Genomic DNA, 24,602 nt, shown 5'->3' with positions numbered 1-24,602 from the left:
TCCATTCTCTCCACGGTATCGGTGGCTCGCTGTCATGGCCACTGGACAAGGGGCCAGTCCTTCCTCACCCCCAGGGTCCAAATGGACCCAGTCCTTGTGCCTGTGACACCAGTCTCATGAAAAAGTGTGCCTTGCACACTCTGTGCCTAAGGCACGTGCATCAGGGCCTGACGTGGCCATAGAACATCAATGGAAGGCATGTGCAAGAGTCCCTGGGAGGGGCAAGGGGGAGCCACTAGGTGGGGCTAAAGGGAGGGGCCAGGGCCAGCCTATATAAGGCCAACCCATCCACATGCCTCCGCTTTGCGTTATTCTGCTTTCTGCAGCGTAACGCTTACCGCTGTCCTTACCTGTGCATCCACTTGATTCCAGCTGCTCCATCTCTGAAGACATCTTACTGGATTTCAGCACCTCCATCGCTGAAAGCACACCTTACCTGATCCCAGCTACTCCATCGCTGAACACGCCTTTCACCTGAATCCAGCTACTCCACTGCTGAAGGCACATCTTATCTGATCCCAGCTGCTCCATCGCTGAAGACACCTTTTACCTGAATCCAGCTACTCCATCGCTGAAGTCGCCTCTTACCTGAATCCAGCTACTCCACCGCTGAAGGCGCACCTTACCTGCTTCCAGCTGCTCCATCGCTGTGCCCGCCTCTTACCTGCATCCCATCACTATCAGAGTCAGAGCCGCCTTCTCACCTGATCCGGGTGTCCAGCTACTCGGAGCTCCACTCCTTTTCTTCTCCTTCGCAGTATCTTCACCCTGCCACCCCAGAGCTGCGTCGAGCATCCGGACTTCGCTGTATGCTGCCAGCCTTCTCCTACAAGGTGAAAAGAACACAGAAGGTTAAAATTCATGTAAATAACGAACGCTTGGCCGCGCCATACCTGCGACTAGAGTTCTATTATAAAGGCCAATTTACCAGCTAATTTTGGAGCTCCATCAGCCTCAGGGCAATCCCCGGATTCGCTCCACGACTCCGGCCTGCATCTTCATACCTATTGAGAAGAGATAAGACATTGCAAGAATTATTATTAATGAACAAGACAAAAGACATTATAATAAACAAACTATAATCATAACCAAAAGACTTACCTTCTAAGTGGATTGGTCGCAGCCGGTCTGGATCAAAACTTCCACGGACCAGTGAAGCGACTCGGTCCGCTCTACGCGCCACTGCTATGATAAACAGGATGGATAGCTCAACATTACAACACAACAGGTGAGCTTGCATGGGAAAACGCTTGCACACTTCATTTTGGCACGAGAGGGTCGAGGGAAATCACAACACAATCACGCCATTCTCATTGCCTCTCATCTTCTCTCAGGGGCAATACCAGCATCCAGAACAGCAGGCTCCGCAGCAACCAGGAGAGGGAGGCGATCCAGGGGAGCCAAGTTGAGGGAGGGCTCCAACCGTGCCGCAACGCCCCCGCAGAGACCAGGTGAGCGTAACACTCGCCTCGGGCTGTCAGGAACGAAACCAGTGGATGTACTGTAACTTTAGCCATAGTCTTTTGTTTCTTCAAACTCCTACACTCTGGTTTCTCTTTATTCAATCCGCCTGGACATTTTACTTATGGTTACAGCCCCTCCTGCTCTACCTGGGAAGGTTGCCTAACATTGGCCACAGCCCCTCGTGCTCCGCCAGGGTAGATCGCCTAGCCTTCGCTGCGGCTTTCTCCCTACACCTGAATGGGCAGTCTTCTAGGCGTGCTCGCAAATTCTCTTTCTTTGGCGAGCCCACAGGCTTTAACTTCCTCCCTCCCCTGGACCTTCCTATCATGACCTTGCAGTGGTGTGTTTTAATGGGCCTCCGCCTGATTCGAATTTTGGGCCAGGGCCTGCCGTCCTGGTGTAGGACATCCTCATCACCAAATTGATGCGTGGTTATGTGGAACACCAACTGAGGATACTGGAGCTGAGGTCTTGCAGGTAAGGCTTAATTTGTGGCGCCCTGAACACTGGACACCCAACTACCCATACTCCTCCTATATTCTAGTCTTTGGATTTGTCCTTATAATTCTACTTATCCTTCATCTGAGTCTTTCACCTTCATCCTTATCCTCCTCTTCATCCTAGTTCTTCTCCTTAGTCTGAGCCCATCACTCTAAGCCCATCACTCTAGATCTCCTCCCTCACCCTAGCCCTGCTACTTCATCTTAGTCATCCCTTTGTACTAGTCATTTGTCCTTCATTCTAGTCCAACTCCTTCATCATAGTTCATCATTCCAATCCTTCATCCCAGTCCTCCACCTTTGTCCTAGTGTTTCCCCTTTGTCCTAATCCTTTGTCCTTCATTCTAGTCCTTTACATCCTTTTAGTCCCTTTAATTTGCCCTGGCCTTTCTTATTCCTCCGTTTCCTCCTTGGTCCTAGTCCTTTGTCCTAGCCAGACTGTGTCTCACGCACAGTCTCGCAGTCAGTAACAGTGTCCCTCTTGCTCACACCCATCTGTATCACCTAATATATTTTTTCTTTCTCACCCCCCGCCCCCCAAAAGGTCCCTCTTTGTCTCTCTTTCACTCTTGTGTAAAGGGAGTCCCTCTGCACCTCATCAGCTTTGGGCATCTGTGGACTCTGGCACTGGGACAGGAATAAAGGAACGGATGTCTGGGTACATGTTCACAGTCATCTTTAATACAAGTTCAAAAATATACACTGGAAGAAGCACAGAGGTGCTCCAATCAGCTTGCTTATATAGGTCTTTTTGAATGATGCAATACTTTCATACAAATTCAAGATACTTCTTTGATTGGTTCTCTTAGCCAAAATAAAAGCCCTCCTTATCTTTGATTGGTTGGCTTATCTGTCACTCACAAAGCCCACATTAGTCACTCTTGGCAAGCCCTGGCTGACTGGCACATAGACTGGTAAGCTTATGCTAGACTCAGCTAAACATAATTACACTTCCTTTAACTCCTGCCAAGAACCAACCCTTATCTGCTTCTCGAGGTCCTTCCAAGTTTATTCGGCAGCTCATACTGTGAAAAACTTAATGCGCTCATTTTAATTGTTGCCAAGTAAGCAGCTGTTCCGTCTAATTGGTAGCTTTCCCATGCCTTTATCTAATTTACCATCAATCATGTCTGCTTTCCCTGCCAACATTTCTAAATGTACCATCCCAGACATGCTTATCTACAGTGAACTGCTGCCAAAGAATATCTGCTATCTGCTCTCATGACACCCTTTTGTGTCTGGCATCCATTTTAGAAAATATCTGTGTTGCTTCAGCCTCGCTACCAAACGGTAAATCATTATTTACTTTTGAGCATAACTCATTTTCTATCCAGTTTCCAGAATATATTTTTACATATTCATGATGTGCGTGTAATACCCGAGGAACCCTTCACTTCCTGAGTTATTCTGACTGTAAAAATATATGTCGCCCCACATGCACTCTTTTATCGTCAAAAAACACTATAATTCTTATTTTTGCAATACTGGAACTATTGATTAGCCTATCATTTTATCTGTGCTCAATGTGAGGGTAGTGGAGGGGGTCTGGTACCCTTATACACTTGCTTGCTGTCCCTTTCTTTCCGTCTTTTCCTCTCGCTGGGGAGTTTGGTGCTGATCGGGGTGGAAATGGTCCAAATGAAGGTCAAGAAAAAATTAAAGCCTTTATGGAGAGTTTTTAAGGGCGCTGGACAATTAAAGCATGAAATGTGATATAAACCCAACCCATTTTTCTCAGTTATGCTGAAACAACCAATCCTTAACACTGCATATTGTTTTATCTGTGTGTGGTATTTCTACATTTTGCAAATGGGGGATTCAATAAGTTGAAAGGATTGGAGTATGCCTCGCCTTTAGGTCTGTCAGTAAGCATGAAACCTGCAGGCAAGACTGAGTAGAACAGTTGCTTCAACTGTCTCAGAAGTAAACTGTAAGGCATGACTGCTGCTCAGATTGTTCTCAGCCAGAAATCAGCATGCAGCCTTCACATTATCAGGTCTTCCTTACATCAGTTACAACTAGCATATTTACGTGAATGAAGAAATGTTGAAGCCCTGTTTGCATGAGCATGGCCGGTATACCAGTGTTTGGTCCTGGTACAGCATAGTAGTCTCACTATGCTGCACTGACATAATAGTCCCATGATGACCGGCAAACACAAATACATCATCTTAAAGTGCTAGGCCCGTTCTTTGCGTCCAGCACAAATACATGGCTACAAATGAAAAATGCAATGAACAAATGAAAAGGCCAAAACTATTGACTATGCCAATGCTTCTTTTTTGACTGATTGAGGATACAGGGGTCTTGAGAGTGTGCATGAAAAGAGGTACTGGGGATTAAATGGTTTTGTTTCTGGGCAGAGCCGGCAAGCCAGCAAACATACAGACACTTAACTAACAGTCCTTTGTGGTCTACCAGAGGCTGCAATAGGGCTTCCAGAGTGTTCACAGAAATGCTGCTGTGCATGTGTTCCTATGGCCTATCAGGTGAAGAGCTGGTCCATGGAGCTTTGACTACCATGGCATCTTTACAGAGTGGGCTTGGAGGCTGAAAGAGTGAAGCATCTTCTTGATACTGGGATCTAGGCAGGTTCAAAGTAACAGACTATTATCGGGATCAGATACCGTCTCAAAAGGCACAGTTTAGTGGAAACCATGAATATTCACTTGGGAAGTAGGTTTGATTGAAGTGCAATGATGGTGCACATTTAGAGAAAGGTGACTATGCTAAGCAAAAGGTAGGCAGCCATTGAGCCTCATGCTGCTTGTAGGTGGTGGAAATCTATATCATGGTCAATAACTGTTTTGGGTGTGTTTTAGGAGAGGGGAGTAACATTTATTTAGACACAGAGTCCAAATTTGCACAGTACTATTGTATTCATTCACTTGTGGTAATTCTTTTGTCATTTTGGTTTACAGGTATGTTAAGTTCCTTCAAAAACTCCTGCTCTCTGCTGAAAAACATTTCATGGTGGGTCGCACGGTGCACTACTACATCTTCACGGACCAACCAAAAAAGGTTCCCACCATCCATCTACGCCGTGGGCGCTCTGCCCACTTCCTGGAAATCCCTGCCGACCAGCCGTGGCAGGACATCTCAATGTACCGTATGGAGGCCCTGAGCAAGATGGCCAAAGACCGCTTCTACAACGAAGTGCAGTATTTAGTGTGTGTGGATGTTGAAATGGTATTCAAAGACCACGTTGGTGTGGAGATTCTTGGCGAGCTGGTTGCCACACTACACCCTGGCTACTTCACAATGCCGCGATACAGCTTACCTTACGAGCACAGGCCCAGCTCACTAGCCTACATCAGTCCAGCCGAGGGGGATTTCTACTACATAGGGGCGATCTTTGCTGGAACGGTGGTACAGATCTACCAGCTGGCCAATGCCTGTAACCGTGCCATCATTGCAGATAAATCCAAAGGGATCGAAGCAGTCTGGCATGACGAGAGTCACCTAAATAGATACCTAGTCCGACACAAGCCAACCAAGGTGCTCTCCCCTGAGTACATGTGGGACGTGTATATGCTGCATGGCGATTTGCTGAAAAAGAAACGCATCTTGGCGGTAACAAAGGATCATGAAGAAATCCGGAGCTAGTAATGGTGCAGAGATGGCTAACTGCAGATGGTTCTGGGTGTTTCTGGGTGCTGGGACGATAGACTGCAAGGTGCAGCCATGAAGGAAGACTTGACCTTCTATCAGAGGACTAAAAGTTGTAGATCTTGACAGAGCTCTGAAAATCCCAATTTCTTTTGGGCGATTTCAACGCAGACGTGCATTGACTGAATGCAGACACAACATCAAAGAGAGCAGCTTAAATCCATATAAGCAAATATCCTGCAATTGGCTAGTGTTACAAAGTAAATGGTCATTATATTAAAAATTTCTTAACGTAAAAGGGAGATTGGTATGTTGGTGTGTAGGCACACAAAAATAAAATAATACCTATGAAGGCATATGGTTTGATGTGTTTATTCTTGACTTTTACGGGTCTCAATGGTGCATGCGCTCATGTGTAGGAGGAGCATCATAACGTTAAACTCACAATGTTGTGCAACTCTGTAATAAAGTGTACCGCCGCTCTGTACTCCAATAAACACCCAGGAGGAACTGTTATTCCTCAAGGGCAAGGCCCAGATGATAAAGCTCAACTGCTGTATGAAATGTATGTACCTAGTTATACTCTCACCAGCCGATAGATGTTCCAAATAAATAAATGTTTTGCTATAGCCTGCAGCACCCACTCAGCACAAGAGCATGACCATACACTAATGTATATTTTCAAAGCATTCCACAAAGTCCCCGAGAGGGTTTCCTCATGCATTTTTTATGGTAAAATGTGGTAAAATAATTCAACCAAATTGGCCTCGAGCAAATTGCTGTGAGGAAACATCATAGATCGGTAATTAGCATTTTCATGTTCACCTTAATAGACAGTAAGATACATCTTCTTCCACAGCAGCAATGCTGACATCAGTGATAAACATTTCAATTTGTCATTAAAAAGTCAAGTCAATCACCACCTCAATTCTACGTATACACACAGCAACTCCTTTCTTAATCGCCAAGTGTAAATAATCACTAGCCAATAGCTAGTGGTGAGACTTCAGAGTGTGCAGTGAGAGGTAGTCGACCTGCATACATTTTAACACATTTCAATTCCTAGAATACAATGTAGTTTTAAAAAATATCTGTGTGTTACTTTTGTGCAGCCGGCCGGATACTCTGCTGGTTTGTACCTGAACGGCGCTCCAGCTATCTTCTGTTTGGCCGGCTTACTCCTGGCTGATCTTCCTGAATCACCTGAATTGCATGAGTGCACGTCTGCCCAGTGGTGTCTCAAGAAATCAATATTATGTGTGGGGAGGAGGGGGTTGGGGTGCACAAAAATAAGAAGGGGGGCATGGTGGTATCACTGCAAATAAGGGTCAACAGCATGGACAGAGTCGAGCCCGTTCAATCTTTTTTACTGCCCCCATGTTGCCAGTCAGCAGTTCCTTAACATAGCAATGTATTCCTTTTGATATTAGTTTCGTTCTGGGGCTTTAAATTGACACTTTGCAGCACTATCCTGTTTTTATTATTATTATTATGGCATTTATTTACCGCAGACCTAGCTTCAGAAGCAACAGAGCTCTTTCCAAATGGTAAGAGGAAATATACTGCAAGGGAAGCAGATCACAAGGCATCAATACAAGAGAGCAGGGAGCTAAGAGCGGGGGAGTGATAAAGTGGGTAGCTTGGCCGCCAGGGATCCACAAGCAACCAGGGGAGGAAAGGGGGCAGCGGGGTGGGGAGTAGATCACCCAGTCTCAGTTTAGGTGGGGGAGAGGTTGGTTTGTGTACCTAAATGTCAGGGAGAAGCCATTCCTTGAAAAGGAGCGTATTGAGCTCCTTCCTGGTTAAAATAAATCTGCCCATGCTATCCCTTCACAGCAATATCTATACTGGATCCCAAAAAACAGTAAAGGACCAGCTTTTAAACTTTGGGCTTGACTAAGTCACAGGGGATACTGAGTCCACCTGGGACGGAAAAATGACTGCGGCATCATTCAAGCATAAACATTTACAAGGCCATGTGTTGGGTGCAGATGGGTTAGCTGCATGGAAAAAAATGGCCAAATATTGAAATTATAATAGAGGTGGGTGAGGTGATTGAGGTCAGTGGGAGTGGAATAGGAGATGGGTAAGTTACAGGTATAGCTTGACATTTCTACTCCTCTTTTGCATGAGAGAAGTGTTCACTTCTATTGCAAGGCATAAAATAAGCAGTGTCGCATAGCAAATTGCTATGCAATTCTGTAGGTTTGCTAATCAAATGGGCTCTTGTGTAGCAAAGTTAGCTATTTAAGATGCCCTTTTCAATTAAAGCACAGCTCACCCTGCATTCCTCTCTTGTCCTCAATTCTCTCTTCAACCTCTTTTCTCTATTCACTTCAAGTGCTAATGGAGTGAAAGTGTAGCAGTAATCATCTCCTCCGCTCGTAAGTGCCAAAGGCATGTGTGGGAGTGCGAGGCAAGAATTTCTTTTTCGAATAATTGCAAACCAGAAGTAATCGGAATTATACTTTTATTAAGCATTCAATATCCTGTATAGCAAAGACTTGTGTCAACTTTATATTTTTTTTAAAAACAATCATGCAGTTCCATTACTAAAATGTAAGTTGTTAGATAAAGCATAATTACAGTATTGATACTGTAAAACACTGCATCGTCTCCATGCTTTACAGTTAAGTTTAGGTTAGTGTATCTAAATTCCATAGTGTCAACTAAATTTCATTTTGTTGGGGGAAGATGCATCATATTGACGATGTGAACACTTTTGAAAATGTACATGATGACATGATCAAATGCTTTTGAGGGAAAACCTAGTTCTGTAACCTGCAGGTTGCATACATCTTGCAACTGGTGATTCCATGAACTAACCCATACTCCTTGACATTCTATATTATGACCCTGTTGCTTTATATACCAGGTACCCTGAAAGTGAGATGACCACACACTACAATATTCCACCTACTTTTCCCAGTTCCCTGCCTGCTAAGCAATCCACTCTGCTTAATCTCTTTCTTGCCTATAACATAACGAATACACAAAGCGAACTAGATGCTTACGCAAAGTAATGTTCAATAGTTCCATCCAGTCTGTTACATCTACTGCAATACCGAACACTGTAGTTAGCCTCCAGAGCTCACTTTGTGATTATGATTGTATTATATATTACTACCTGCAGGAGACAGCTGGCCAAACTGTTTTCAGAGCCATTCTATCTTATGTATTTGTGTCCATTCATGCAGCTAACCTACATTTTACAAACACTCATCAATGGCTCGCAAAGTCTTTTTCGCCCACTCGCAAAGTCGATTTTATGAAGGGCGAGTAGCATTTGCAAGAGATGTTTGAAACTTTTATTTAACATTTACTTTGCATTAAATGTCAAAGGGTTTACGGTGCATGGCTGGCCTCTGGGTGACAGCAGTGTTCCAAACATAAAGCAGGTTTGTCGTGACATGCACCATTTTACAGAAATCACATTTTTAAAGTTGTCCTCCGTTGCTATGGGTAAAGGGCATTTCTCTTAGGTTGAATATGTAAAATAAGTTACCAGACCTGCAGGTCTAGCTCAAGTTTAAGGAATTTGCAAGGCCTTACTCCTCTCACTAATGTCTTATTTCAGCGGTATGCAAAACTGCTGTATTGTTGCTAATTTCATGTCTTGGCTACAAATAACTTTTGGTGACATTAACAATATTAGCACAAAATTGCTAACCAAATGGGTCTGTTTGCTAATCAAAAAATATTTACTTAGCAAACTCTGCTTATCAATTTTTGAAAACTAATTTATGCCTTGTATTGCCCATGCACTCATTCGCCCTGTGCTGCACTAAATCACATTTTTTTGTGTTGAGGGCAGGGCGGTACTTGTAATAATCGTGCCTATGAAGCAAATAATGTTATCTTTAGTTAGCCGGGCTCAATGGGCCTGGCTATCCTTAATGGTTTGTAGTTATGTGTCAATTGGTGGTGTGGTTGACTAGAGTGACCACACAACTACATTCCACTGAGGCACTTTTTTCCGAGACGTTTTAGTCCTGGAAGTATCCCAACAGTCTGGAGGAATGACTATGGGGCACAGGACTAACCCACTGCTCATTCTTTACACATTGGGCCTCATTATAAGATTGATGGTATCCCGCCGGTAAATCGTCGGGATACCACCAAACGGTAATATCGTTCCCGTCACTTGGTCTGCCGGACTTACCGGTAGATTACAAGTGGCGGGAATGGTGGGAATTCCCCATTCCATGGAATACAATAGGACTCCATGGCGGGATTTCTGGTATTACCGGCACCGGTAATACCGTTGTTGGTAATACTGGCTGTTTTCTGCGGTCTGGTGCCTGACTTAACGGTCTACGATTTCATTTATTTTCATTCGATGTTGTAAATATGTACAACCTATATTGCCCTTTAACCATACTAGCTATGCCCTCCTGAGGTGACTAAGCCAAAGGTTGTGGTGGTGTGCTGCTTATCATGGGTTAAGGGACAGATGGAAGGCCTGCACTGTCTAATCCAGGCAATGGGTGAACTTCTTAGTAACACAGTTAAAAACACACTTCAAGGGGCACTGAATGCTATACCCCAACAAGTTATGGAGGCCATACAGGATGATCATAATTACACCACTGCAACCTATGGCTTAGTCACTTCAGGAGGGCATAGCTAGTATGGTTGGAGGGCAATATAGGTTGTATATATTGACAACACTGAATGAAAAATAAATGAAATCGTAGACCTGTGTGTTTCGTGTGTGAAAACGTTAGGGTACAGTTACAGGTCAGCTACCCACCCAAAGTTCCCAAGTGTGTTTTTTGTCCTTCTTACAGCCGCGGCTGTGGACTGTAGCTACAATCAGAGTAGCTGTTAGTTTTATTGCAAAAACTGGGGTTGTCCTTTTGAAGATCTCCTACCTTATTATACCCTGGTGCGCTAGGTTCACCTTTTAGGCGCCTAGGAAAATGACCGAAACCATCTACTTAGCATATGCCGAAGAACTAGTAGACGGATTACTTGCGATCCATTCAATACTGGGCATAGATACACCACAGAGAGCTGGTGCTACTCCAGATGAATGGAATGAAGTAGAAGTTCTGAAGAAACCACTTATAAGAACAGAACTACATGGGGCCATGATGACAGAATATCTAAGAGCACATGCAGCAGCCATGAGTCTTATAATCAGAATAGAACCACAGATCTTCCTAGATCAGCTCCAGTTCCGCAAGGACTGGAGTTACAAAAGCGAACAAGTGTACTAGAGATTGGCTTATTCTGATAATAAGCGCTGCTAAAACAGTTTCAGAGAGACTTCTAAGAGAGATTGAAGCTAAACAAGATTTTCTGCAAACAGCTGGATTGGTAGCCAATTACAAAAAGGAAGTGTCTGTGAAAGACTTTAAGGAGTTCAACCTTAATTAAAAAAAATACTAAACTCAAGAAAGGCCTTGCTGCATTCACCCAAGACAAAGTGTATACCTACACGACTAACACCTATTATGAAGAACAGAATGCCAGTTCTGATGACAAAGTACCTCGAGCACCATTCTACCACCATCTAACCAGACAGACAGGAATGTCCACTTTCAAGACATGAATAATAGTGGCGGGAATAGGAACCAGGGTCATTTTTTTATACCAGGGCAGAGGGAAAGTAAAAAACAAGAACAGATGGCAAAACCAATGGCAGAATCAATCACCCAGAGTCACTCGCAGCAGAGGAGGGGGTCGAACCAACCACAGCAGTGATGCCCATCGAGACACCAGCAGGTGCCAGACACACCAGAAAACAAGCATTGGTCGGCCCCTTTTCACTTGCCATGAACTTTAACTTACCCTAAACCAAGATCAATTAGCCATTCTAGAAATAGGTCTGTCTTTTATACCGACTACAACACATGATGCCTTTCAAACGAGGATTGAAATAGCACAACTTGTGCGGAAGGTTAGGCTAAAACAATTTTTTGAGGATAAAGTAGCAGCGCCTCAGCCGAGACCTTAAGAACAAATCCACCTTTTATCTGCCATTGAGCGGTAATAGTACAGAATCCATAACATTCGAGAAAGCACTTTTCAAAAAATGTGATGAACTCGAAAGAGATTACTTACCCAGGTTCACTAACTTCTCCAATAAAGACAAAATGGCACTCAAGTAACTGTCTAAAAAAACTAACATAATCATAAAACCAGCAAAGGAGGAGCAAGGGTAATAATGGACACTGCTGAATACCAAAAGATGGTGAATATCCTACTGGATGATCCAAGGAGCTACTGGATCAATGTATCACACCAATTGTAGACGACGCACTGTGTGAAGGTTACATCAGTAGCAAGGAACATGAGTTTCTACTGCCAGTAACTCCAAAATGTCTGGCTTTATACGGACTACCAAAGATCCACAAGGGGACTAACCCACCACCTGGCAGACCAATAGTCTCCGGCATTGGCTCGATTCTAGAGCCATTGTCCCAGTTTGTGGATTATTTTCTTAAACCGGAAGTTATCAAAATGAAATCCTACCTGAAGGCTACAACAGCAGTCTTATGCCTAATAAGAGACCACCCCTTTGATCCCACACACCAGATCCTGGTGACACTGGACATAGAATCGCTTTACACCAAGATTCCACAGAGAGCAACTCTGAAGGTCATTGACAAAATACTCAGAGAGAAGGAACCCCCCATAGAGACACCAGTGACATTCATTACTCATCTAGCAGAAATCGCCGTGACTAAAAATGTCATCTATTAGAAGGATTTCTTTGAACAGATTTTAGGGACAGTCATTGGTGCAACGTTTGCACCGAGTCTTGCAAATCTATATGTGACAGATTTTGAATTTAAGACCATTTACAATGCCAATAATCCCTTTACTGATAAGATCATACACTGGGCGAGACATATCGATGACATCCTCATGATATCCGAGGGCAGTGAAATCGACCTTGAAGATTTCATGATGTGGATAAATTCAAGGAATATGTTCTTGAAAATCCCAAGTAAACTTCCTGGATTTAATCCTCAATTCAGTAGACGAGAAAATTAGAAGCACAGTCTTTAACAAACCGACGGACAGGTACTCTCTTCAACAGCTACCATTCCATGAGTCTGAGAAAGAATCTCCTGTTTGGACAATTTCTGATGTATAGAAGGAACTGCACCACTCTTAGTGACTATGACCAGCAATCAACAAATTTAGCAGCAAAACTAATAAATTGGGGATACCCGAGACACACGGTGAAACATGCGAGAAAAAGAGCAAGAAACATCCAGAGAGATATCACCCTCGGACATCACGAATGGAGAACTGACGCCCCCGACCCCATCACAGCAGTCTTGAGTTTCTCCCCCTTGGTAAATAAAATCAAAAAAGAAGTGACGAGACTGTGGCTGCTGAAAAATGTAGGCAAGTCAGAAATCAAGCCTCTGAGATTTGCGATAAAAAGGAGGCAAAACCTACCAGACTCTTTATCAACACATATAAAGAGCCGACAGAACAAGCTCCAAATACCTTGTGGAACCAACATGGCCCAGTAGGCCATGCTGCGGGTGGACAATGCAGTGTATGCTCACTAACCAAGAGGTCGACTTCCATAGATATAGGCTGGAGGTACCCATGGCTACAAAAACATTTTACAAATTGCAATAGCAGTAATGTCATCTATCTAATTACGTGTCCATGCAATCTAAGATACGTAGGCATGATCACCCACCCAGTGAAAATTTGCCTGGGGGAACACCGGTCTTGTTTTAGAACGAAGAAATCGCAGCACCTCTGGTAGATCACTTCATGCGCAAAGACCATGATCCATCTGATTTTACTTGGACTATAGTGGAAAAAATCCTGGTACCCCGCAGAGGAGGCAACCTGCAGGCAACACCCTTTAGACGAGAGCAGCTATGGATTTTCCTCCTTGGCACAGATAACTTTGGCCTTAATGAACATATGAGCTGGCAAACCCTGGCAACTCTATAAGATCTTTGACTATTTTGGGCTATGGCCAGTCATGATTAAGGGTCACCTACCGGGCAGATAGCTAAAAATTTAATAAAAATGTAATAAAAATTAAATGAAAGAGTGAGACAAGTACTTCGAATTTGTGAACAACTGCGTGTTGTGGTTCAAAGAGAGCAACTACTATTATATATTCACATGCACATCATGTGTTTATTTTTCATTTGGTTATTTTTCACCAATACATCTTAAAACAGAGTCCTGTAATGTCCATCGTTTTCTTTTTATTGAAATGCCGAATGCGTTTCGAGATAAAGCGCTCTTCATCAGGGGGGTCATAATAACTTCAAATATCTTCATATATCTATGGTATAACAAATAATAGAATTCAATCAGTCATTATAAGCATACATAGTCCAAAGCAAAGTTAAATATACCAAATGTCCATTTAGGTAGATTCAAGTTTAATTAATTACCTCCTTCCCATATCGGCATAGTGAGCCGTGTGGAAAATGGTACAATAATTTCTATATATCCGGAAAATATCTGTAAAAGTACATGATCAGGGTCACTTCCTGTTAATGTTGTGACCATGAATACATAAGTAAGGTCAATAGGGTTCTGTTCTCACCTCTATGTGATGTGTACTGTAAAAGACTTGCCAGGATCATCCGTTTACTTGAAGTCACGTGTTCGAAAACACGAAATTGCATAAATCTAAATGGAAAATGAAAAACATGTGGATGGATATGTGACAGAGGTTGCAGTGTGTCCAATCATTCTATATTACCAACCAATCCAGCAACCTCATGGAGGTGCAAGAAGTAATTACAAATAACTTGCGTTCCATTTTCGTCCAGGCACGTAGTGCCGGCAAGTAACTTGAGAAGCTTATCCAAGTCCGCAGCTATGGATCTCTGAATGATTGTAGGTATTCGGAATCCACCCTCCGGTATCTGAAAAGGGAGGGTCAATATTCAGGATTGTTCGTGGTAATAACCAGGATATATTAAGTGATGATGTTCGCGATACTGCTTACCTAGAGGAACGAGGATGTTCCACATAGCCTTTTACTGCTGAAGACCACTTGCGAGAGCGCAGGCGGTATTGACCGTAGCGGTCTTTGACATATGAACGTTAGGGCTTACGTCCTTACTTCTTTGTGAACACAGGATGACTGAGATTCGGTAGCAAACAGTTGCGCCACCATTAATATGCCGAGTTTTTTTACTCTCTAGTTTATTATTTACATTGCTATGATTACATTGTTACTGAGCACGGATGGTGTTCACCATGGCAACGTGACTCGGACTAGCCACCTGTCTCATCACATGGTGACGTCATCACGCTGTGCATCACGAGCGTGATTGCCATAACAACCGTCGGCGACAACAGCGCTGATCGGGGTGGAAATGGTCCAAGAGAAGGCAAATAAAGAATTAAAGCCTTTATGGAGAGTTTCTAAAGGCGCTGGACATTGAAAGCATGAAATATGATGTAAACTCTACACATTTTTCTCTCTTTTATGCTGAAGCAACCAATCCCTAAGACTGCATATTGTTTGATCTGTGTGTGGTATTTCTACATTTTGCAAATGGGGGCCTCACTAAATTGAAGCGATTGAAGTATGCATGGCCTTAAGGTCTGTCAGCAAGCAGGAAACTTGCAAGCAAGGATTGAGTAGAGCAGCTGCTTCAGCTGCCTCAGAAGTAAACTCCAAGGCATGACTGCTGCTCAGATGGTTCTCAGCCAGAGATCGGCATACAGCCTTCACATTATCAGACATCAGTTATAACTAGCATATTTACGTAAATGAAGAAATGTTGAAGCCCTGTTTGCATGAGCATGGCTGGTAAACCAGTGTTTGGTCTCGGTACAGCATAGTAGTCTCACTATGCTGCACTCACATAACAATAGTCCCATGATGACCTGCAAACACAAATACATCATCTTAAATGTTTTGTGTGCTAGGCCCGTTCTTTATGTGTCCAGCACAAATTCATGGCTACAGGATTCTAGAATGGCTGGCAGTGGAGTAGCAGCTTAGCTCAACTGCTCTGGACCTCTCCCTGAAGAAAATTATAAAGACATTATCATGAACTCTAAGAAAAAGATTGCTGAAGCCGAGAACCCTGCCTCCAAAAAATCCAAGCAGGTCCCTGAGATGGAGGACCCCCCGAGCCTGTCTGATGTCTACAAAACTATTCTCAGGGTGGCCCAGGATGTGAGTGAAATCAAGCTAACTATGGCTGAGCTTAATTTGAAGACTGGTCAACTGGATGGCAGAGTCACAGACTTGGAGAAATCATCCTTGACTATGAGCTCTGAGATTGCAGGCAGCTTTCAAGCATATAATAACCTGAAGTCTGACTTGAAGAGAGAAATGGAACAGCGATTGGATTTGGAGTTGAAGCTCAGGGCTAAAAACATCAGATTGGTTGGAGTGGAAGATCCGGCAGGAGATGAAGAGGATTTACCTTCCCTGATTTTTCAGGTTTTTAGGGAAAGTTTCCATTGCCTCACCATTAAAATGGAAGATATTGACAATGTCTTTAGGATTGGAAAGCACCAGGGGGGTAAAGCGAGGCATGTTTTGATCTCCTTTTTGAATCAGAGGTCAAAGGAGTGTTTAATGAAAGCTGCTAGGATGACTGGGAATGCCTCCTTCAAAGGTAAATCTGTTTATTTATACCCTGATTATCCCAAAGAAATCCTGCTCTTGAGGAGGTCATTTAAGGGGGCTAAAGACATGGCCAGACAGCTGTCTCTCCGTGCATTTCTTAACAGAAATAGTGTTTTCACCATGGTATTTCCTGAAGGGGAAAAAAGCACTTCTGACCCGGTACAAGCGCTGGATTGGCTGGAGACGTATAAGAAAAGTGTCTCCACACCTGCTCTGACTATTGATCACGATTGATTTAACCAATACATCCGTTTGCCTCTTCCCCCTATGGATCAGTATTTTGACTTCAACCTTTTTCTGCATGTATGTTTATTATTTTTTTTTTAAAATGGCGCCGGTGGCCGATGACTGTTGGCATCTTCGAGTTTTTTAAAATCGACTTGGAACTTCTTTAACGTTCACTTACTTGGATTCCAGGCCTCGGACGGAGCTCGGCGTTGCTTCCGGCATTTTTGAAGAAGGGACCCACTCGGAATGACGTACGAAGCACGCCGAGCGGCGCTCTTGTCAGCTGATCCGCCCGGCGTACGAAAGGAACACATCCCAGGCACTTCCGCTAGTGCTCTTGGGGTCGGGTAGCCCGAAGCGGATCGCTGACACCCAACTATGGTCCTTGACTCATTTTTTCAGCGGCGCGGGTGATTCCAGACATACACGGATGGCACCTGGCGGTATTGCTGGATCGGATTGTGGGAAAGGTTGCTGGGACAGCTGGAGGTGGAGTGCCTGCAATGGTTATTGTCTGTCTTACCGAGGTACTTGCAGCACTTTCCTGGGCACTATGTATGCTTTAGGGGGTCATGCCAGTATGTCAAAGGGCCCCAACTCACACATATCGGACCGCTGGGCTTTACTTTTGGACTCTTTTAAGCGGATTCCACGCACACGCTCTGATCGTTTCCTTTTATCCTAGCGTGTGGGCCTGGTCGTGACTTTCCTGTTTCATTTTTCCCACCTTTTGACTGGCATGCCCAAGTCCTATACTCCATGTTTTCTCCCTAACGTTTAAGAATATGTTACCCTTCTCTTGTGTGATCATCCTTGTTTGGGATATTTACTTCCAGGTTGGATATGTAGATGTCTATTTTTGGGGGAAGGAGAGTGTGTGTACATGGGATCTTTGGATGGTTTGGAGTACAGTAGTGCCTCCCTGTGTTATTTATGATGGTTATCGTTCCAGGGGGCGGATGATGGGGATATTTTTAAGCTCTTTTTTGATGATTTTCACTGCACATTCTTACTTTAGTGAGACTGAAGGCACTATCACATATATGGTCAGTTATTGTTGTTTAGTTGATGCGGGTTTAAAAGCTGGTAACCTTTATCTTTAAGATTATTTTATGGGTTCTCGTAGTCAGGTTAATGTCAGGGATTGTGGGGAGTGAGACAGATTCCAAGTGCCTAGTTTATACGTTCATTAACACGCAGGCGTGAGGCACCTCCTAATGCTCAATTTTACATTTTGTCGGTTGGCTCTAGGGTCTGAAGGTAAAGGGAGAGTGCAGTAACTTTCACAGAACTACAGCTACAACTCACAACTTCTAGGTATTCCTGACCTGAACTGCATGCCCCTGAACCCAGTTTTCATATTGTTGAGCACTTTCAATTCAGTCAGGTTGGAACATCTGATTTTGATTTGTGGTTCCGGGTTCCGAATTAGCATGTACGAGTTTGGACACATAGGGCCTCATTGCATAGTATGGGGTACGGCGTGCCGGTTGCTTTAATGGTTATTATTTATTTACATGGTTTGACTCATCTCTTGGGGGGTGGAGGGTTATGGACATTTGGCGGTTTTCGGTTACACGTTATAATTATTTTTAGTATGCTTATTGCTAATACTTTAATGTGGTTTTTATTGGATATTGGGAGGGGTCCTGGGATTGGTCCTGAATGTGGATTCATTTGTTCTTTGAGCTGAACAGACTTCGCAGTCTTATCTGTTCTTTTGGTTTATTATTTTATGTTTTTGCTTCATTTTCATGTTTATTTTCTTTTTCTAGTTTCTTTTCATTTCCTTTTTATTTCAATTTAGCTTTGGATGTTCCAGATTTTCTAGTTACGATGCCTTTTTGCACAGGTGGGACCACTAACGACCTGTGCATTGTCTCTTGGAATGTTAATGGTGTTAATAATATGTTAAAAAAGAAGAAAGTTTTTCAAATGTTACAGGATATGCATGCTGATGTCTGTTTTTTACAAGAGACTCATGTTTTAGGAGACGAGATTTCGAGGCTGGAAAGAGAGTGGGTGGGATCAGCTTATGGATCTTCCTTCTCGTCAAGGTCGAGGGGTGTGGCCATTCTGATTCGTAAGAAACTGCCTGTTAAAATTTTGAGGGAATGTGCGGATAAGGATGGCAGAATGATTGCATTGCTGGTGGAGATTCAGGGGGAGTTGTTAACCCTCTGCAATATCTATGCTCCCACAGTGGATGATGGCTCCTTCTTCAGAATGGTGGCTCAAACCCTTTTAGATTTGAATAACCCTAATATTCTGCTTGGGGGTGACTTCAATACGGTAGTTGATCCTGATCTAGATAGGAGTCAAGTCTGGCGTGTGTTACGTTGTGATTATCATCATCAAGCACTTCACTCACTCTTGGATGAACATGATCTGAAAGATATGTGGCGCTTGGAGAACCTAAACAAACGGCAATATAGCTTCTTTTCTAGTGCGCATGGGGTATTCTCTAGATTGGATATGATTTTTTCTGGTGGGAATGTGTCGGAAAGTGTGGTATCAAGTAGTATTGGCAATATTTTATTGAGTGATCACGCCCCCATTGAGATGCATTTGAGACTTAAATTCCAGTGCAAAAGGAGTTTTTCATGGAAGATGAACACATCTATTCTGTTAGATGACGACATTCTGGAACGGATTGTTTCGGAGGCGAATTATTTTGTATCGGAGAATCGCTCGGAAGAGATCAGTGTTGAGAACACGTGGGAGGCCTTTAAATGCAGTATGCGTGGTATCTGTTTAGGGCTGTCGTGTGGTAAGCGAAAAAAGGAGGAGTGTAAGAAGCGTGATCTAGATCTACATATTAGTGAGATCTCGAGGGATCTGATGCTTGACCAGACTAATTCAGTTTCTTTGGCAACATTGAAAAAACTTAAAAAAGAAATGGAGGACTTTTTGACGATGAGGGCTGAACGAGGCTTGTTCTATTCAAAATGTACATATTTTGAGAAAGGGGAGCGTTGCGACAGATGGTTAGCATACAGGTTGAGGAAAAGGATTTCAGAATCTGCGATAACGTCTATTATTGACAAGGATGGTAGAATTACATTTGATCCAAATAAAATTAACTTGACATTTCGTGACTTCTATGAGAACCTGTACAGCACTGAGGCGGGTATTACTAGTGTGGGCGAGAACTTCTTTGGTAATTTGCCAATACCGACGGTTTTAGATGACGATCGTGATCTACTTGGGGTTGAGATTACGATAGATGAGATCAAAGGAGCGATTTCAGCACTGAATGCAGGCAAATCCCCGGGTCCTGATGGCCTCCCTAGTGAGTTTTATAAGATTCTTCCGAACTCGGCCTTGGAACTCTTGAGAGACGTGTATGTATCTAGCAAACAGACTGGGATGCTGCCTGAGAGTACTAATCATGCTTCTATTTCGGTGTTTTTGAAAAAGGGCAGGGATTGTAATCTTCCGGCCAGTTACCGTCCGATAAGCCTAATCAATACAGATAATAAGATTCTTGCCAAGGTCCTTGCTATGCGTCTGGTGCAATTTTTGCCTAATCTGATTGGGGAGGAACAATCTGGTTTCATGAAAAATAGGCGTACCTCTAGTAACATCAGAAGATTATTACTTACTATGGAAATGGCGGATAGAACAGACCGAGATGCTGCTGTCCTTTCGCTGGATGCGGAGAAAGCGTTCGACAGGGTTAGTTGGGATTACTTGTATTCTGTACTAAGGAGGATGAATCTGGGTGAGGGGTTCATTTCTTGGGTAGCTCTTTTATATTCCAGGCCGACTGCTGCCGTTAAGACTAATGGTGTAATTTCAGAACCTTTTGGTTTGGAACGCGGCACGCGTCAGGGTTGTCCTTTCTCCCCTCTGTTGTTCATTCTGGCAATTGAGCCTCTCGCTGTTTGCATCAAACATGAACCAGATTTACACGGGGTGAGCTGCTGGGGTATGGTACAGAAGGCTTGGCTTTATGCGGACGACCTTCTACTAGTACTGGAGAATTTGCAGGTGTCTTTGCCTTGTTTGATGAGGTTGTTGTCGGATTTTTATGAATGCTCGGGCTACAAGATTAACCGTTTGAAGTCTGAAGTGCTGCCCCTAACGAATGGTTGTGATAAAACCATGGTTACGGGACAGGGATTTACGTGGTGCGGGGAACGTTTGCGTTATTTAGGGGTATGGTTGACGTATCCTCTTTCCAGGATGGTGGATGAGAACATGACCGTGGTTATTCGTGAATGTAAATCGGATCTAGAAAGGTGGTCTTTGCTTAAGCTCTCTTTATGGGGTAAAGTCAATGCCCTGAAGATGAATACAACACCCAAAATTAATTTTGTGTCTAGCATGCTTCCTTTGAAGATTAAGTGCTGCTACTGGAAGGAATTGGACCGCCTACTTCAAGAATTTTTGTGGGACAAAAAGCCACCAAGACTTAGTCTTTGGAAATTACAGCTTCCTGTCCATTTAGGTGGTCTAGGGGTACCGAATTTTCGGGCCTATCATTTGGCCTTTTCTGCCCATTCTTTTGTTCCATTTTTGACAGGCAATTTAGACAGCTGGGCGGTGGCGGAGTCCAGCGCTTATGGGCCGCTGGGCCCGACAGCCTTGTTGACCACTAATACAAAGATTCCGGGTGGCAATTTGTTGGCAACGTCCTTTTTGCGTGATTCATGGATTGCTGTTTGGTCATTGCTTGATAGGGATGCGTTCAAAAGCAGGTGTGCCTCTATCTGGTTGAATCCTAGGATCAGGGACAATTTGAGGACTGTTTTTTGGCCTGAATGGTTTTTGATGAATATTAAACAGGTTTCTGATTTGGGGAATGATGATCAATGGTTGACTGCCGCAGAGCTGAGAGAGAGATGGAATTTTGATGGTTTATCGGACTCGGCATATAGACGGCTAAAGAGGGCGGTTGGGGAGGTTGACTGGTCTGATTCTTTAGATATGTGCGCTTTGCTGACAGACTCTAGTGGGAAGTGTGGCGGCCTAGCCAGTCGGCTTTACAAGTTAATGGTGTCGCATTATCGTAATAATGACAATTTACGGAGAGTATGGAGTGAGAGAATAGGATCAGAGATTGATTTGGATGATTGGCAGAATATGTGTAGTAATGTATCCTTGTGCTCTCTGAATCTAAGTGAACGTTCTCGACAGATAAAGATCCTGAACCGGGTATATTGGTGCCCTGAAACACTGCATAAAAGGGGCATGTCTGACAATTCTAACTGTTGGGGGTGCGTCCAGGCAGTCGGGTCATTGGAGCACATGTTGTGGGATTGTGTGAGAGTCAGAGATTTTTGGAGTGAAGTTTGTAATGTGTGTAACAGGATTGCAGGAGGTGGCTCGGTTCTTGATTTTAGGACGGTGATCCTGGGTGATGATTCCGGGTTGGGTGATGTCAGCTCAGCCCACAAGAAGTGGTTTTTTCGTGCATTTATTGTGGCCAAGAGGTTGATTCTCCGCGGGTGGAAAGGACGGGAATCTCCTTCCTATGGGGAGTGGATTCAGGAAATGCAATGCCTCTCACGGACAGAGAAACTTATTTACAGATTGAAATGTAAAATGTCGACATATGAGAAGATTTGGAACGTGTTCAATGATTTCTTTTAAGTTGATTCGTTTTTTTTTTCTTGTCTATGATTTGGTTCTATAGTATTGTTGTGGCTGATATGTTGTATATATTATATATATTATAAATAAATATTTAAAAAAACAAAAAAAAAAAAATTCATGGCTACAAATGTAAATTGCAATGAACATATGAAAAGGCCTAAACTATTGACTATGCCAATGCTTCTTTTTTGACTGATTGAGGATACAGGGGTCTTGAGAGTGTGCATTAAAAAGGGTACTGGGACTGACATTTTTTCGTTTTTTTAGGGTCTCTGGGCAGAGCCGGCAAGCCAGCAAACATGCAGACACTTAACTAACAGTCCTTTGAGGTCCACCAGAGGGTGCCATAGGGCTTCCAGAGTGTTCACAAAAATGCTGCTGTGCATGTGTTCCTGTGGCCTATCAGGAGATGAGCTGGTCCATGGAGCTTTAACTACCATGGCGTCTTTACCGAGTGGGCTGGGAGGCTGAAGGAGTGAAGCATCTTCTTGATACTGGGATCTAGGCAGGTTAAAAGTAACAGACTATTGTCGGGATAAGACACCGTCCAAAAAGGGACAGCCTAGGGGAAAATGTGAATATTCCCTTGGGAAGTAGGTTTGATTGGAGTGCAATGATGGCACACATTTAGAAAATAGTGACTATGCTAAGCAAAAGGTGGGCAGCCGTTGAGCATCATGTTGCTTGTAGGTGGTGGCAATCGGAATCATGGTCAATAACTGTCTTGGGTGTGTTTTGTAGCATTTAGTCAGACTCAGAGGCCAAATTTGCACATTATAATTGTATTCATTCCCTTGTGGTAATTCCTGTGTTGCTTTGGTTTACAGGTATGTTCAGTTCCTTCAGAATTTCCTGCTTTCTGCTGAAGAACATTTCATGGTGGGTCGCAAGGTGCACTACTACATCTTCACTGACCAACCAAAAAAGATTCCCACCATCCCTCTGCACCATGGACGCTCTGCTCACATTCTGGAAATCCCTGCCCACCAGCCGTGGCAGGAAATCTCAATGTACCGTATGGAGGCTCTGAGCATGATGGCCAAACACCGCTTCTACAACGAAGTGCAGTATTTAGTGTGTGTGGATGTTGACATGGTATTCAATGACCACGTTGGTGTGGAGATTCTTGGTGAGCTGGTTGCCACACTACACCCTGGCTACTTCACAATGCCGCGATACAGCTTACCTTACGAGCACAGGCCCAGCTCACTAGCCTACATCAGTCCAGCCGAGGGGGATTTCTACTACATGGGGGCGATCTTTGCTGGAACTGTGGCACAGATCTACCAGCTGACCTATGCCTGTAACCGTGCCATCATTGCAGATAAATCCAAAGGTATTGAAGCAGTCTGGCATGATGAGAGTCACCTAAATAGGTACCTAGTCAGACACAAGCCAACCAAGGTGCTCTCCCCTGAGTACATGTGGGACGTGTATATGCTTCATGGCGATTTGCTGAAAAAGAAACGCTTCTTGGCGGTAACAAAGGACCATGAAGAAATCCGGAGCTAGTAGTGGTGCAGAGATGGCTATCTGCAGATGATTCTGGGTGCTGGGACAATAGACTGCAGGGTGAAAAGGCTACACTAGCGATTAAGGAAGACTTGGAGTTGTATCAGAGGAATATAAGTTGTAGATCTTGCCACAGCTCTGAAAATCCCAATTTCTTTTGGCCGATTTCAACGTAGACAGTGAATTGACTGAATGCAGACACAACATCCAAGAGAGCAGCTTAAATGCATATAAACAAATATCCTGAAATTGGTTGGTGTTACAAAGTAAATGGCCATTATCTTAAATTTTTCTTCAACGTAAAAGGGAGATTGTGTATGTTGACGTGTAGGCACACAAAAATAAAATAATACCTATGAAGGCATATGGTTTGATGTGATTATTCTTGACTTTTACGGGTTCCAATGGTTCATGCGCTCATGTGTAGGAGGAACATCATGACGTCAAACTCACAATGTTGTGCATCTCTGTAATAAAGTGTTCCGCCCTCCTGTACTCCAATAAACATCCAGGAAGAACTGTTCTTCTTCAACGGCAAGGCCCATATGATAAAACTCAACTGTTGCTTGAAATGTATATACCTAGTTATACTCACACCAGCCGATATATGTTCCAAATGAATGCACGTTTTGCTATAGCCTGCAGCATCCACTCAGCACAAGAGCATGATCATACACTCATGTATATTTTCAAAGCATTCCACAAAGTCCCCTGAGATGGTCTCCTCACGCATTTTTTAAGATAAAATGTGGTAAAACAATTCTACCAAATGGGCCTCGAGCAAATTGCTGCGAGGAAACATAGATCCGTAATTAGCATTTTCAAGTTCACCTTAATAGACGGTGACCTTGCATCTATTTCCACAGCAACAATGCTGACATCAGTTATACACATTTAAATTTGTCATAAAAAGTCACTTGTCATCTCAATTCTACGTATACACACAGCAACTAATTTCTTTTTTTTTGTTTAATCATTTTTATTAGATGAGTAAATAGCAAGTGGTACAAGAAAAAGGTACACATATTTAACAGATTTTAACAAATATACTCTCTTGGAGTAAAATATCAATAACAAATGATAAAAACAAG

At 43.4% G+C, this 24,602-nt stretch overlaps 1 protein-coding gene across 3 annotated transcripts in view; it reads left to right on the top strand.

Moving 5' to 3' along the window:
• LOC138533554 (histo-blood group ABO system transferase 2-like) overlaps positions 1–23,875 on the top strand; it is a 363,672-nt gene extending 339,797 nt beyond the window's left edge. Inside the window, exon 5 of one of the 3 annotated variants that reach the window (XM_069641153.1) lies at positions 22,827–23,875. In XM_069641153.1, coding sequence (XP_069497254.1) covers positions 22,827–23,511 — 685 coding nt within the window. In that variant the 3' untranslated portion in view covers positions 23,512–23,875. Of the gene's footprint in view, positions 1–4,885; positions 5,929–22,826 lie in introns of those variants that run through there. The other 2 variants (XM_069641154.1, XM_069641156.1) reach the window with 2 other exon arrangements.
• The last annotated feature ends 727 nt before the right edge of the window (positions 23,876–24,602 follow it).

Source organism: Ambystoma mexicanum, chromosome 1q (assembly GCF_040938575.1).
Source record: "Ambystoma mexicanum isolate Mex_15411 chromosome 1q, UKY_AmexF1_1, whole genome shotgun sequence".
NCBI classification, from domain to species: domain Eukaryota; kingdom Metazoa; phylum Chordata; class Amphibia; order Caudata; family Ambystomatidae; genus Ambystoma; species Ambystoma mexicanum.
This window is presented reverse-complemented; position numbering and strand designations above follow the sequence as displayed.